This window comes from Plectropomus leopardus, chromosome 18 (assembly GCF_008729295.1).
Source record: "Plectropomus leopardus isolate mb chromosome 18, YSFRI_Pleo_2.0, whole genome shotgun sequence".
Taxonomy (NCBI): domain Eukaryota; kingdom Metazoa; phylum Chordata; class Actinopteri; order Perciformes; family Serranidae; genus Plectropomus; species Plectropomus leopardus.
This window is the reverse complement of record NC_056480.1, coordinates 2,785,802-2,800,318: the sequence shown is the minus strand read 5'-3', so window position 1 is coordinate 2,800,318 and position 14,517 is coordinate 2,785,802. Positions and strand designations below refer to the sequence as shown.

The window sequence follows — 14,517 nt, the reverse complement described above, 5'->3', positions numbered from 1 at the left end:
TGAGCCTAACATATGTTTTTACGAAAAATTGTAATCTGTCAAATCAATGTTGTCACAAATATCAATTGGCTGAGTAACCAGGTTGTGATTTCTGGAAAGAGACATTGCTTTTGAGAATTCAGATATGTATTTTTAATGCTTTAAGCACTACAAGCTTAGTGTCCTTTAGTTTAACTTTGTTTGAAAAAAGTCAGACATGTCTGCAGCTGATATCTCAAACACTCGACAACTCGCACCAAAACAACATAGAATGATGAACTGCACCACAGATAATAGGAAAAACTGTGGTTTTGATTTTTGTTTATATAATATAAGCTATGATGATTGATGATTTTTAGCTAGTATGTTTACAATCATACCTTAATGTGTAAGCATGGTATTATTTTCAAGATTTAGCACTAAAAACAAAACACTCCTGAGGCTGATGGGAATGTTTTTAAGGTGTTTAAGATAGCATAACACTTAACTGACTCTGAAGGGGTGATTTATTAATTGAGATTTTGTCATAAGATTTTGATCAGATGATGGAGCTAGGTGTTAAGTTAAAGGATCACCATATGTTTTATAATTCACCCTCAGGGGAACATTAATGTCTGTACCAAGTTTAAAAGAAAGCCATCTGGTAATTGTTAAGACATTTCACTTAAACCATAAATGTAAATCTCATGTTGTTGCCAGATAAAAAGTCATAGGATCTCCAATTCAGTAGCATATATCCCCTGGACATCATGAATATAAATACTGCAAGTTTGTGGCAATCCATTTAATATAATAGTTGTTGAGATATTTCAGTCTGGATCAAAGTGGTGGACAGACTGACAGACTGTTAAAAAACACATCTGAAGAAAAAACAGGGGCTTTTTGGATATTGTCTAGTTTGAATGTCCTTTTGTGTGATTTTCAGAATGGACCGTCTCAAGGTAGCAGATAAGGGACTTATCTTTTCCATTACTGAACAAAGGGTATACAGGTGAGCTGAGTAAGACACATTAGTTTGTACAGCAGCAGCTTTCAGGAGAAGCTGAGGTATGAAGGAGATTTACAAACATTTAATGTGGCGAGCTGCACACTAAAATCTCAGCCTTGTCGTTTTTCATCTCAAAGCATGGGGATTTTTTTTTTTTTGCTAAAAAAAGCAGTTGTTGAGGAGGATGGGAGCCTGTCTCATAGCTGTGTCCATAATGTATAAGGAAAAACTGACCTTGCCATTATTTGTCCCAAGGTGAAAAACACATGTGACATGTTGTGAAGACAAGGTGATCTTTTTTAGTTGGAGAAACCAGACTCACGGTTGTTTAGGAAAACATGGATTTATTAACAGTTCTTTAGTGTAAAAAAAATGTTGCTGTTTTTTGCTTTTTACATAAAATGTCAAATTAAAATACTCTGTGACGACGTAAGGATTTTTAATGCAGCTGTAATAACTGTGCCTCTGTATTATAGAAATACAGAATAATGAGCATAAGTGAATGCCTGTCCTTTTCCAAAGCAGATATGTGGCTGTTTGCAAAAGCTCTATTCATTTGTGGACATTAGTGAATGTCTGTCACCGCTGCTCCTCGGTTTTATTGCACAAAATAATTTCTGTGTTTATGGTTCAGAATTCCCCATCACAAAAACTCTAGTGACAATCAGAAATAAACCTTTTCACTGTGTAATGAAAGGCTAATGATGAATATTGAATATAATGTACAGTGAATACAGGGCTGCTAATGTTTCTGTCTCCATTTACTCTGCAAAGTGTGCAGCCACGCAAGCTGCTGGCTTAAACAAGGTGGATTGTAATCACACCATCAGCCAGTTGGGTCTGCGTCTTCCACATGTGTGTGACCATGTGAGTGTGTACAGGTGTATGTGTGTGGAGGCTTGCCATTTTATCCTCATCTCATCCAGGGAGCCTTACCTTCCTATTCTCCACTTCCGTCCCTCATTGTATCCGCCTTAATGCTTTGGTTGCTCACCGGCCCACGAGGACATACGCTGACCTTTTTTATAAAACCTTTCAGCTTAAAATTGTGGCACCGCCTTTTAATTTGGCACCTTTTGTCGATGTTTTTCTGTTTGGTTCCGATCCCAGCTGAAAAGACGATGAATGGTTTTTATGTGTGTTCCCCCGAGGGAGTCTGTGAGTCATATCCCGTCCATATCTGTAATACCTTTTTACAATGGAGTGTATCTGTACATCTGCTATCTGTATTTACTGGCTTTGGCTTTCACAGCTTTTTTCAAAGATTTAGGAAACTTTTAAGACCTACAGTTTCCTATGATTAATGATAACGCCATTGTAACTCATAATCGTTTGTTTAAAGTGATGTTAGTTAGCAAATGCGTGTGTTGCACATGTGCATATTCTTTAAATATTTTTTGCTCCACTAGCGTTGATCTAGAGATGTAAATGTCTGTCAATTGGTTCACCACTTTAGTCTGTAAAATCTCAACAACTATGTCAGCTGTGCCTCAGTACACCCTCACACGCTTGTTGACAACAGAGAGTTAACATAATAATAATTGTTTGTTGGAGTATATGCTGGATTTTTGAGTAAACTGTCCCTTTAACCCGTTGAAACCTGGCTTGATTTCTTTGAAATACATGGGAAGAAGGCGATGAGCAACATAAGAAGAAATTAAAAAAAAAAACAAAAACAAAAAAAAAATTACCTAAAAAATTGGTAAATAAATAAAATAACAGGAAACTTAAAATAATAATAATAACGAATAAAAAATAAAAAACAACAGGAAAATAACATGATTAAAAAGTTAATAAAATATTTGTGTTAAAATAATTTTAAATATATAATTATGACAATTAGAAATAAAGATCTGTGGGAATTTTTTTCCTAGCATTTAAAAAATAATAATTTTCTAAATCTACTAATTTCTTGCAATTTGTGGGACATGTCTTGCTGAGTTACTCATTGCCTTTTTTCCCATTTTTTTTGAAAGAACACTGTAATTCTGAGTATGTTAGCATGCCAAGGTCAGCATTTAACTTAGAATAAAACTGTGCTTAGGTACAGCTTCAAAGAGCTTATGTCATGGTTGGAGACTGGTGAGATATTCAAAGCAAAAATCCATAACTCTCTCCATGTTCTTATCCTCTACTGTGGTGACAGTTATAGTAATTGACACAATGCTTACAACAAAGATCTTTTTAGCACTTTTTTGGGAGCCCACTGTTTGTTTGAATAAGCCTGGATGACGACGTGGTGCTGCTGAGCGTACACATTTGATTCCAGTGTGTGAAGATAAAATCATAGTGTGAAACGTGTCTCTTTCATGATGTTGGCACTGTCAACAAGGACAGGTGTGACGCCACAAGCCAATCAGCATCTTACAATAGCAGAGCAACGTAGCCAAACACAGTGAATATACTCGGTTTTTGTGGAAAACACTTAATTATACCTTTTTTTTTAAAATCTGGTCTCTTTCTTTTATATTCAAGACTTTATTAAAAGTGATATCCTATGGGACTAATATAATATATTTACTATCTCATACCAGACTAATATCAAAGGTCATCATGTCTGATTGTTGTTTGATTCAACTAGTGTCTTTACAGTCAAACAGAATACAAAGTTCAGCGTCTCGGGCAGCAAAGAGTCTAAATAAACAACAATCTGTCCCTTCGCTGTAAAGGCGAAAAGGAGGCGAGTGAGCGGCAGCCTTCCAAGAACATGATGGAAGCAATGATGACAGATAGTTGGCATTTCAGCTGTTATTACAGACATCTGGCCTCTGTGTACACATGCATTAGCTCCTGCCTTCATAATGCCAACCCCTCACTTCCTGTCCTCTTCCTACGAAGCCGATAAAACCCTTTGATAAAAAAGAAAAGGATTTCCACTAAAAGCTTTTTTTCTCAGGCTGAGGACATGTAATTTATTGTGAGTACTCACATATACAGAGTCCAATTGTAGTGCTTCATATTGTTTTTGTCAGTCATGCAGCTAAACAATATAGCATTATTCAGTGAATCTCAACACAAGGTTTAACTTGTTTCTGGAGTTTTCATTCACATCTTGTTGCCACAGAATTGAATGACAGTTCAACTCTACGATGAGGAAGGCTGTGGCATGTGTTTGAATGAGGATTACTTTTATAATACCGGTACCAATACTACTAACCTTAAAGAGATACCTGTGTTGACAGTTTAGCAGTGCTGCTCAGCCGCAGCTCGGCTGCTGCTCAGCTGCGGCACATCTAGAGAAACGGAGTCTAATTGATTTTTACTGCTTGACGCGCAAAAATAGACAGTGAAAATGGTGTTTTGATGACTTCATACCACCTTTTATTACAGTTTTAGTGACTATATCTGTCATAGACATGAAAAATATAAATATTTACACCTAAACTCAACCTTTTCTGTTATTATTTCAAAATAAAAGCCCTCTGACAATGTCTTTGTGGACAAAATCCCTTCGTTTGTTAACACAAGGCTTTTTATTTTGAAATATTTGCATGACCATGTTTTTGACAATGCAGTGGCTTGCACGGCTCCATAAATAGGTGGAATATCAGCTTTTAATCGGGTAAATACAGTAGTTACATAGCAGCAGGCAGGTCTGCAGTAGCACCGCAGCAACAACAGTCAGTGTGAACCACTGCAAGAGTGCAAGCAGCAGCCGTTCAGTGATGTAGTGATGCATGTCCTCCACATGCAGTGAAGCCCAGGTGTTAGGCATGCAATTGTCCACCTCACACCTTCTGTCTCTCTGTCTTTGTCTCAGTCCTCAGTCCTGATAAAAGTCGGAAGTTTTCAGGTCGGGTTAGGTCTGAACAGTTTATTAACACATACTTTAGATCAGGGATCTATTTTAAAATATTAATATAAAAATGATGAAGACTTGAAAACTTTTCCATTGAAGTTACAGCTTTAGACGTTATCCCAGTTAACAAAATGTGTTTTCCTGATAGGAGACTTGTATAGCAGGTACACTAAAACATTATTCTTTAATTTCTTACAAATCGAGTTGCTCTGCAGAAAGTCATTTTTATACACCAGAGCAAACTTTGTGTTTTACCACAAAGTTTAAAGCAGACCTAGCGAATGGCAAACATGTTCACCCGGCTCTGCGTCTGCTTTGTAAATGCTTTAAAAACATTTAACATTCTTGCAGCATAGAGGAGAACAACTGAGAGGGTTTTTGCTGGTAATAAAAATCCCGTGCTCCCAAAGAACTGAGCATGCCTTTCATGTTTTTTATCGCTCTCTATTTTGAATAGCGTATCTCGTTTTAACAGGTAACACAGGAATTAGCAGGAATTTAGAATCTGGATTCAGGAGTTTAATCCGACGTTTTGTTCTGCTGCTGGCAGATAAATCCTCCTCATTCAATGATGGCTTTGTTACAAAAAACCTGAAGCAGAATAGAAGAGACGTTTCTTTTATGTTTGTCTTGTTAGTTTGGCTCAGATTAACTTTTTTTTATAGCGGTTTTGATTCTTCTGAATGCTCTTGATTGTAAGGAAAGACCTGAACCTCACAGAGAGCAGGCTATAGGCTGTTTAAAAGGTTTGCTGTAAAATGATGAGATAAAAGCCTCCTGATTGGATTCTTCCTTTTTTCGAACCATTAACAAGCTGCAATGTATCAGAAGAAATTGTTTCATTTTCAAAGACCCAGGGAAGGCATACAGCTAGAGAAATATGTGAATCATATAACAGTGCTTACTCAGTGCCTTCGAAAAACTATGACTTGGAGAAGGAAAACAAAATAAGTTTGTCTGAGACTTTGATTTATTTTTCTGGCTAATGTTATTCTTAATAAAGGTGGCAGAGAGTTTCCAGCTCCCAAAGATCTTTATCAAACAAAAAAGTATTACCTGAGAATATATCGACTCTCAGCCAGCGTCAGCATCTCTGAGTTACAGCTAAGAATATTCTTATGTTTCAGGTGTGAGTTTTTGACAGAGATATAACTACATTTTCTGAAAGTATGAGAGATTATCTATAAGATTGTATCATTTCTTTGCGTTGAGGACGGTTATTAAACCACAGTTTTTTATTGGTGTCTTCTCCTATCTTCCTGGTATCAGACTTCTTTTGGGATGAAAAACGATGTTAGGGGTTTTGTTTGTTTTTGTTTTAAAATGTCACTGGAGATTCCCAGAATAAGCATGTATGGTGGTGCATGCATTTTTAAAGCCACTATGTGTGGAGGTTTTACATGATAATAGCATCTTTATATGATTCTGATGATATACAGTTTTATTTGTGAAAAAACTGAGAAATGTGAGCATAAAAAAAAAATTGGTCTACATGTATGCTTAGCTTTCAGCATGTTCAGTGTTTCTATTTTCAGTGTTTCAGTGCTGGATCAGGGAGGATGTGCCACCCACAGATAAAAACAAAGTCTAAAATTTAAATTCCTTACAGCTTTTCTTCTTGAAAATGTAAAATCAATGTTTTAGTGTGGGGAAGTATTAGCTGAGGAGAAACAACTGTGGTAACTATAGGTATGTGCAGCATAGTAAGATGACTCAGACCACAATGAAACAGATGGAGCGAGGATTTTAATGGCTAAGCTCAACTTCCTGTCTCATTTTCACCATGTCCACACTTGACACGGAAGTGCCTTAATAATTAAATTGTTGTACAGTTGTCCATCAGCAGTCGCCTGGTCATTCATACCAGAGGCCCAATTCTTCACGCCGGTCAGCAAGTGATTTTACTCGCCTGCTCTTTTCTTTTCTTTTTCCTCTGTCTCTGCTTGCTTCTGTGTCTATGTGTGTGTCTGCTTGTCCCTCTCGCTCTCTGTTTAGACGCAACTGTCAAATCCAGGGCATCATTATTCATATCATATCTAATATATCCTTTATATTGTTCATGATAGATAATCAGTGAGTCTTTTGCCAAATTTGCTTGCAGCTTGCAGAAAAAATAGACCAGACGCTGAAAGTGTTGCTGCAGATTGGGATCCATCGACAGCGTGTCTTATGTGAACAGCCAAATGGGTAACATGGGTGCTAAAAGGAAGTGTGCAGCGCACCACAGAAAATCAGAGCTTTTGCAGCGCTACCGCTACCAGTGTGAACCCGGCGTTAGCTTGTGTGTAGTTTCCATCGCAACTGCTTATACAAAGTCTAGAATTTCAGCAAACAGCAAAATTTGTCTTACAATTTATTTATTCATTTTTTACCATCCAACGGTCAAAAAAACGTAGTTTCAGTATTCGATCACAGTTTAACGGATGCTGTGTGGACAGAGAACACATGACGTAAAGTGATGCGGCTCAGTGGTCTGACGCTTGCATTCAGTTAGGACACAGTGCACGGGCTACACCTCGCTCGTTTTTTATACTGAAAGTTTTTGTCCTATGCAACTGAAACACATTGCATATCCATTTTATTGGCGGATGTTGATGGTGATGATTTGAAAAGTTAGATCTCAAAATCTTGGCGCACTGCCATGTTGATGCTCAGTTTGGCAGCTGTGTGGCACGAAGGGCGCACTGTATTTACATCATTTTTACATAAGCTGATTTCACTGATTGATCATCTTTCCTCTGTGCAGAGAGGAGAAAGTACTCATTGAAAACACTCTCAGGGTGGTTTGAGTTCATGAAACAAATGTTTACTTTGCCCTCCATGACGGATACATCTTCATATATGAGTAAACTGTGTACTTATTCTTTGTTTTTATATTTTATTGTTCACAAATCATGACCGGGTCCGTCTTTGGCGTCATTGTCAGTCAACTCAAGCTGAGCGAACGTCTGCAGCGCAAAGTGGAAACATAAGTGGCAAGAAAATGAGTTTTAGAGTGGAGGAGTGATGGCCTGCTAAAAGACTTGTCATTACGCTCAACCATCAACCACCAACATATATGCTGGTTTGTGCTGAATTTTCAATGCCTGTCAAGTGTGTATTGAGACGGGGAGGACAGCGCTGCCTGACAGCCTTGCAGATGTGTTGGCAGTTCTCAGGATGTGGGTTGACTTCGAGTGAGGGATCGGTGTGAACAGTCAGATGTCAAGGAGTGATTAAGTCACGGCGGCGGTCATTTTCTCTCCAAAACAAATAGAGTCAGACTAGAATAGATTCAGACCGATCGTCGAGCACATCCATCAGAGCGGAGTGAATGTGGAGCAAATACACACAGACTTTTATGGCTGTTATCACAAACTGCTCAGTTTTCACTCCTAATGGCAGCACTGAAATCCAAGAAGGAGATCTGCTGCAAACAGAAACTGAAATCTCTCAGTTTAATGATACTGGTAACCACGTGTACAGAAATGGGTTTTTTCAATGAGTTTCTTTTTATCAATCAACAGACATAAGAGAAATTGACAAATGTTGCTGTTCACACTCAGGGAGAGAGAGGCACGTCACACTGAAAGACAGAAGGAGGGGAAAAGAAACGAAAGAAGAGGTAAAAGGAGGAAAGGAAGGAAAGATTGAAGAAGGGATGTTAAGGAATAAGGAAAAGAAAAGGGGTTAGAAGAGCAGAAAAAACGAAGAGGGGAGGAGGGACGGAATGAAGGAAGAAAGAATGAAAGAAAAAAACGAAGGGAGAAGGAAAGGAAGAGAGAAAGAAAGAAATGAGGAGGAAATGACGGAAAGAATAAACGAAGAGGAAGAGATTAAAGGGGGAAGGAAAAAAATTAATAAGAAATGAATAAGTGAGAAAAGAAATGGAGCAGGACGAAAGGAAGGAAGATGGAAAGACGGGAAGTAAAAAGGAAAGAAAGGAAATCAGAAATAAAGAAAGACAGGAAGAAAGGAAAGAAGAAGGAAGTAGGAAAGGAACGAACAAAGGGGGAAAGAAAACAAAAGACAAGGAAAGGAAGGAAGAAAGAAATAAGAGGGAAATGAAGGAAATTTTAAAAAAGATATAAGGAAGAAAAGAAACGGCAAACAAGCAAAAAAAAAGTATAGAAATAGAAGAGAAAATTGATCCAGGTGTGCACCGCATAGCTGAGTACAGCAGGTCCCGTCATAAAATCATTCCTTCACAGCCATTAAAAATTAAAAATATTCCCTAATTTGGATTTTTATAAATTCCTCTCTGTCTTTCTCCAGGTGAATCTGGGCAGCCATCAGTACCTGTTCACCGTGGACGTGAACCCGTCTGAAATGCCGTGTTTCTGCCTCAGACACGACGTGGACGCTCTGGTGTGGCAGCCTCGTCCCGACCAACCCAGCAACATGTGGGAGCACATCGCCACCTTCAACGCCCTGGGTAAGACTTTCAACCAAAAAACAAAAAACTCATACACTTTGAAAAAGCTGCGTGTACTCCTGCTTCACTCCATCTAGATGTAACAGCGCTGTGTTTAAGCCCTGAAACAAGTTCCACTATGTCACTTTAGTTAAGGCCCTTCTTCGTGTATTAATGCAGACATTAAAAGTCCTGATCACCTCAACACATTATCAGCTAAAAACATGGCAGCACACCTATTTTGGTTTCGCAGCTTAATAGACTGATATAAAAACAACATTTTATTTAAAAGGAGGATCTCTGAACCACCTGTTGGAGGCCAGAGGTTGGTGTTCTCTTGTTAGTTGGTATTCTCCCTGATAAGGGACTAAGCTGAACAAATACATAATAATTAAAGAAAAGTCTACTACAGCTTAATCTGCTGCTGATAAGTGTACCTTGGCTTTTAGCACACAAAAAATAAAGCCAATAAATGGCATCTGGGATTTATCAGCATTTATATCACTCATAAGAAATATAGAAATAAACATTTATTTTGCTTAAATTGCATACAATACTTAGGCTCCAGTTGTTACTTACACCCCCTGATAATTTGCTTGTGTGTGTGTTTAATGATAACCGAAGCTCAGGCTTAAATTAATTGGCAGTGTTTTATTTTCTGTGATTATGTCACTAAGGTAGCACAATTTTTGCTCAAACAAATAACCACAGAATTTAAAATACTTCAGTCAATTTCTAAGAGCCCAACAGCCACCGTACCGATTTATCTTTGGTAAATTTCCGCCACCTGTCTGACGCCACAGTCGGTGTGTTCAGTTTGTGCAGATGAACGCTGTTTGGCTTCCCTCCGTGTTGCCCAGAGCTACCTGCTCGTCAGATGGCACAGAGCTGGTTTAATATCAGCATGTCTGGTCATAATTAACTTACATACTTTATAAGCATTCATATTTACCAGCAGTCATAATGATTTATGTGAAATAGTATCATTAGTGTTACATGTATCGGGTCTGCTCTGGATGTTTTCTGTTGAGATGCTTTAGCCTTGACATTGTGCTTTAGTGGCAATGTGGTTTTTAATAGACACACTGTACAGATTTTTAGTTTTGTTTTAGCTTGAAATGATCCCAGACTTTGGGCACTTTCCTCTGGCCTGTCTCCTCTCTTCACTCTTTGCTATTTTCTCTCTCTGACTTAATTTTGCAATCTGCACTGTCCTTTTTATCCTGTCAATAACAGAAACAAATTGTGCTGCAGTAATAATCTGTGTGAAACACATTGCGCTGTGTTAAGTTATATGGACTAAACTATGCATCAGTGATTTTATGTATTCAAGTTACTCGAATTTCTTGAGGAATTGTTTCAGCCCTCCAGAGTGACAGTCCCTGACATTATCATTTCATTGCTGTGTGATGCCACAAAAGCTCTGACCCGTGAGAGTCTTAATCAGGACTCTGACGGGTAAAATTGTCTTCTGCAGCATCACATAGATTTATTTATTTTTTTAATCTTAACTTTATTTTACCAGAAATTATTTTTAAGATTAAAAATCTCTTTTTCAAGAAAGTCCTAGCCAAGACAGGCAACGATGCAAGTTACAGACAACAGAGAACAATACAAAATCAAAATATGCAACTCCAAAACAAGCAATACATGCTGTAAATGAACCATAAACACAAAATAAGATCAATGTAAATACACCCTGGCATTGGCATATAAATGATAACGTGCAAAATTCCTGCAGCAGCGCTTTGAAATTACCTTTAGGAACCAAAGAGTGAAACTTTTAAGTACTTCTGCATCAGGTTTTACATATATGGAGCTGCATACATAAAGGCTGTTTTGCCAAACTCTGTAACAATAAGAACATGTTCTGAGAACGGAGAGCATTGTGCATCCTTCATCCATCCTTCTCTTCTTCTAATACAACCTTAAATTTGTTTTGCCCTGCTGAGTGACTACAGTTGAATATTAGCTCTACGCTATAATCTGGTGTAGTGCATCAAAATGGTAATATTTATGTTTTAAACTGTACATGGTCCCTTTTAAATAAGAGAAGAAATCCTTGTGCACGAGCTTGTAAAACACTTATTACTAATATGAGAACGCATGCTAATGAAAACGCCTGCAGCGCCCCTTTAAGTCATGTGAAATGTGACATTAGTGGCAGTATGTGGGAGTGGTTTGAAGATGAAAGCAGCCGTCTCAGCGGAGGTCTCCCCTCATTTCCATTTTTGATGAATCATGACAACCTTGAGTTGAATAATTCATTTTTACAGCTATTAACTTTGTTTACATCCGCTGTCATGCTGCTGCGCCTCTAGTGCTGCATTGGGGAGGCGACAGAACGTGTTAAATGGCAGCAATAAAACTGCAGTTAACGACAAGAGGGAGTTCACGACACTTGTCGTAGCCCACAAGGACACAAAAAGGAATATATGGAAACTGAATCATTAACAGATCTCTCTTCTGCTTTGCTAATAAACCATCCAAAGAGGTCTGGGTGATAAAACTTAACTGGATGATATTGTGCCTTTTGGGTCAGCCACTGACTGATGTGTGCGGACTGTTGTTTTAATTCAACTCCGAATGAAATACTCAGTCCATCCGCCAGTGTTCCCATTTCTAGAGTCTATTTCAATCTGCATCTTCATTTGATTTATTTACTCGTCTATGTCTCCTCTATGGCGCCACCTGCAACAAGTTTTATCTCAATTTGCTACTTTGACAAGTGTGACATCTTTTTTTTTTTTTAATACCGCAGAGTTTTACCAGTTTTCTCAATCTGCACATTTGTTTGGAATACATTATCCAATCTGAGATGGATCCCCGGTGAGGTCTTCAGATATTATCTCAGTGAGGCTCAGAGGAAAATGTGTGTTAGAGCACCAAAATCAGCCTTGATGAGGTGCAATACAAAGACCTGTATTGTCACTATAATAGTTTACCCCGACACATGAGTGGGTGTGTGTTAACAAAGATAATAACAGCATTTTTAATGCTCTGTGGCGTAATGCTGGGTTTGGTGTTGACTGTGATGGTCGGGGCTCTACTAGGTGACATTATTTTGTAGAATTAGTCTTATTAGTCTAAATGACAAAGTTGAGCATCAGTAGTGTTATTGAAACCCTGCTGTCAGATGGGAAATCTCAGCACGCAGGAAGAGGCTAATCAGATTTGAGGAGCAAAAGATAATTTGTTTTTCTGCAGCGGTTAAGACCTCCATCCGACAAAAGCTCAGGTCACCTACATCAGGTCTCTTGTCCCGTCTCTTGTTGTGGCGTGAAGTGACCTTCTGTTGTAGTTCGCTGATGGCAAATGATTGAAGTTTAGGGGTTATTCTATTTATCAATCTAGATCAGCGGTTCTCAAACTTAATATTCAAAGATCTGAATCTGATTTCTATTCAAGGCCAAAAGTCCAGAACCACTGGTGATAAGCAAATTACTTTTATTTACCTTGCTTATAGATTATAAGCAGCGTACCTTTAAGTTTAAGGCAGTCAGTGAGAAAAAACATTAACATGCACACACATGCATAGTGACATCCTCACCGTAACGGTGGCGTAACGCACACTGACAAAAGACTCTGAAGTCTCGCTTAACGGCTAAACGGTGAACATGAACGCCCTTTAGCCATTAACTGACTTGCTAATTTTAATGGACGCCTGTTAGCTGACCTTTGAACTCTGACACATGATGACTTAAATGTCATATGCTGCCGACTGTCAACTTTGGTATGACAGTGATATTAAACAGGGAAACAGTTACGTTTAAGGCTTAATCTTGTGCCAGGATCACTATTAAAATCTCCAAATAGACTTTCTTCTACATAACTAACAATTTATTGATACATGTAAAACTTTTTTTATTAAAGTAGGAAATGTATACTTCATTGCATTATGTTATTGTATTCCTAATTCAAAGTGTGGGCCCGGTACCGAATGACTTATTGTACTGTTGGGATCTAAACTTTGAGATTATCTTGTGAAGACTCTTTTTGTGTTGGAGAACCAGCTGTAGCGATTTGCCTTCTCTCCAATATAATATAAATAGATGGCACTCAGCCTGTGGTGCTCAAAATGCCAAAAAAACCCCTAAAATCATTAAAAAATCTAGCACCCCTGAGCTAGCGAACATTACAGCTGAGCTGAGGAGGACATTAAAGTTACTTAAAAGTTACCTGCTGTAAAACCTGCAGTATAATGCTTTATATCACAATGCTGACTATGTTCTAAAAAAATAATAAAGAGGTTGTTCAAAAGTTACTTGCCGTAGCTTTAAAGTGTCTCTTTCAGAGTCAGTCAGGTGTAAAAGTGTTTAAAGAAGCCCAGTTTAATGAACTGGAGCTTCTGGCGTTTTGCGTTGCGTTTTACTGCCCCGGAGGAAACAAATTCACCAGTGAAAACAAGTGGAAAGCATCTCTACGACATAATTTCTGCAGCAACAACCCAGAGACAGAATCAGCTATCTAATGGCCAAGATTGATCACGTCCAAGAGCCTGACAGGAGAGAGTGTAAGTATGTGAGTGTTAGACAAACTACACAAATGTTGGATTTACTTTATTTAACGTCTTAGCTTAATGTTTATAGTGAGGGCTAGTACGGCAGATTTCTTCTCCACACGATCTGGTATCTGTTACAGGACTATTTGTTTTGTAGAAAATGTGAGAATCAACATCTTTAGGCCAAACTGCTCTAGTGAACCTGCGTTGTAACTCTGCTACAGCTTCTCATTGTGGATGTGTGTAACAGTGTGTGTGTGTGAACAGGTTAAAGGTCCTCTCTGCACGTCTCTGATCGTACCGCTCTGTTTCCGCAGGTTACGTCCAGGCGTCCAAACGGGATAAAAAGTTTGCGACCTGTGCTCCAAACTTCTCCTACGCCTCTCTGTGCGAGTGTCTCCGCCGAGCGTTCATCTACCGACAGCCTACGCCGGTGGAGACCGTCCTCTTCAACAGGAAGCAGGGCCGCCAGGTGGGACAGGTTGCCAAGCAACAGGTGGCCAGCCTGGACTCCGATAAACCAATCCTGGGCTTCAGAGCGACCAATGAGAGACTGTACATCCTGACCTCCAGTAACCTCTTTGTTTTAAAGGTCAATAATAATTAGATTTGGGACTCTTTGGGATTTTTATCTCATTTCCCCCTCAGAGCGCCATCATTCCACACTGATCTCTTAAAAAGGTCCTGATGTGTTAACGTGATTCGTCTGTCTGTTCTGAATTTTGTCATTTGATCCTCGTGTTTCACCTCCCACACGTCTTTTGTGTTGGGAAATGTCAAAATGTAGGAAACCATGTTCTGAAAAACAAATTATAATAATAAAAGTGTATCAGAGCTGAATGTTTCCAGGAGATTCA

General features: G+C 38.6%; 1 protein-coding gene across 1 annotated transcript in view; it reads left to right on the top strand.

Annotated features, from left to right (window-relative positions):
- nudcd1 (NudC domain containing 1) overlaps positions 1-14,517 on the top strand; it is a 46,127-nt gene extending 31,610 nt beyond the window's left edge. The window contains exons 9-10 of the mRNA XM_042506864.1: positions 9,021-9,180; positions 13,978-14,517. Of these exons, the coding sequence (XP_042362798.1) occupies positions 9,021-9,180; positions 13,978-14,267 (450 nt within the window). The 3' untranslated portion in view covers positions 14,268-14,517. The remainder of the gene's footprint in view (positions 1-9,020; positions 9,181-13,977) is intronic.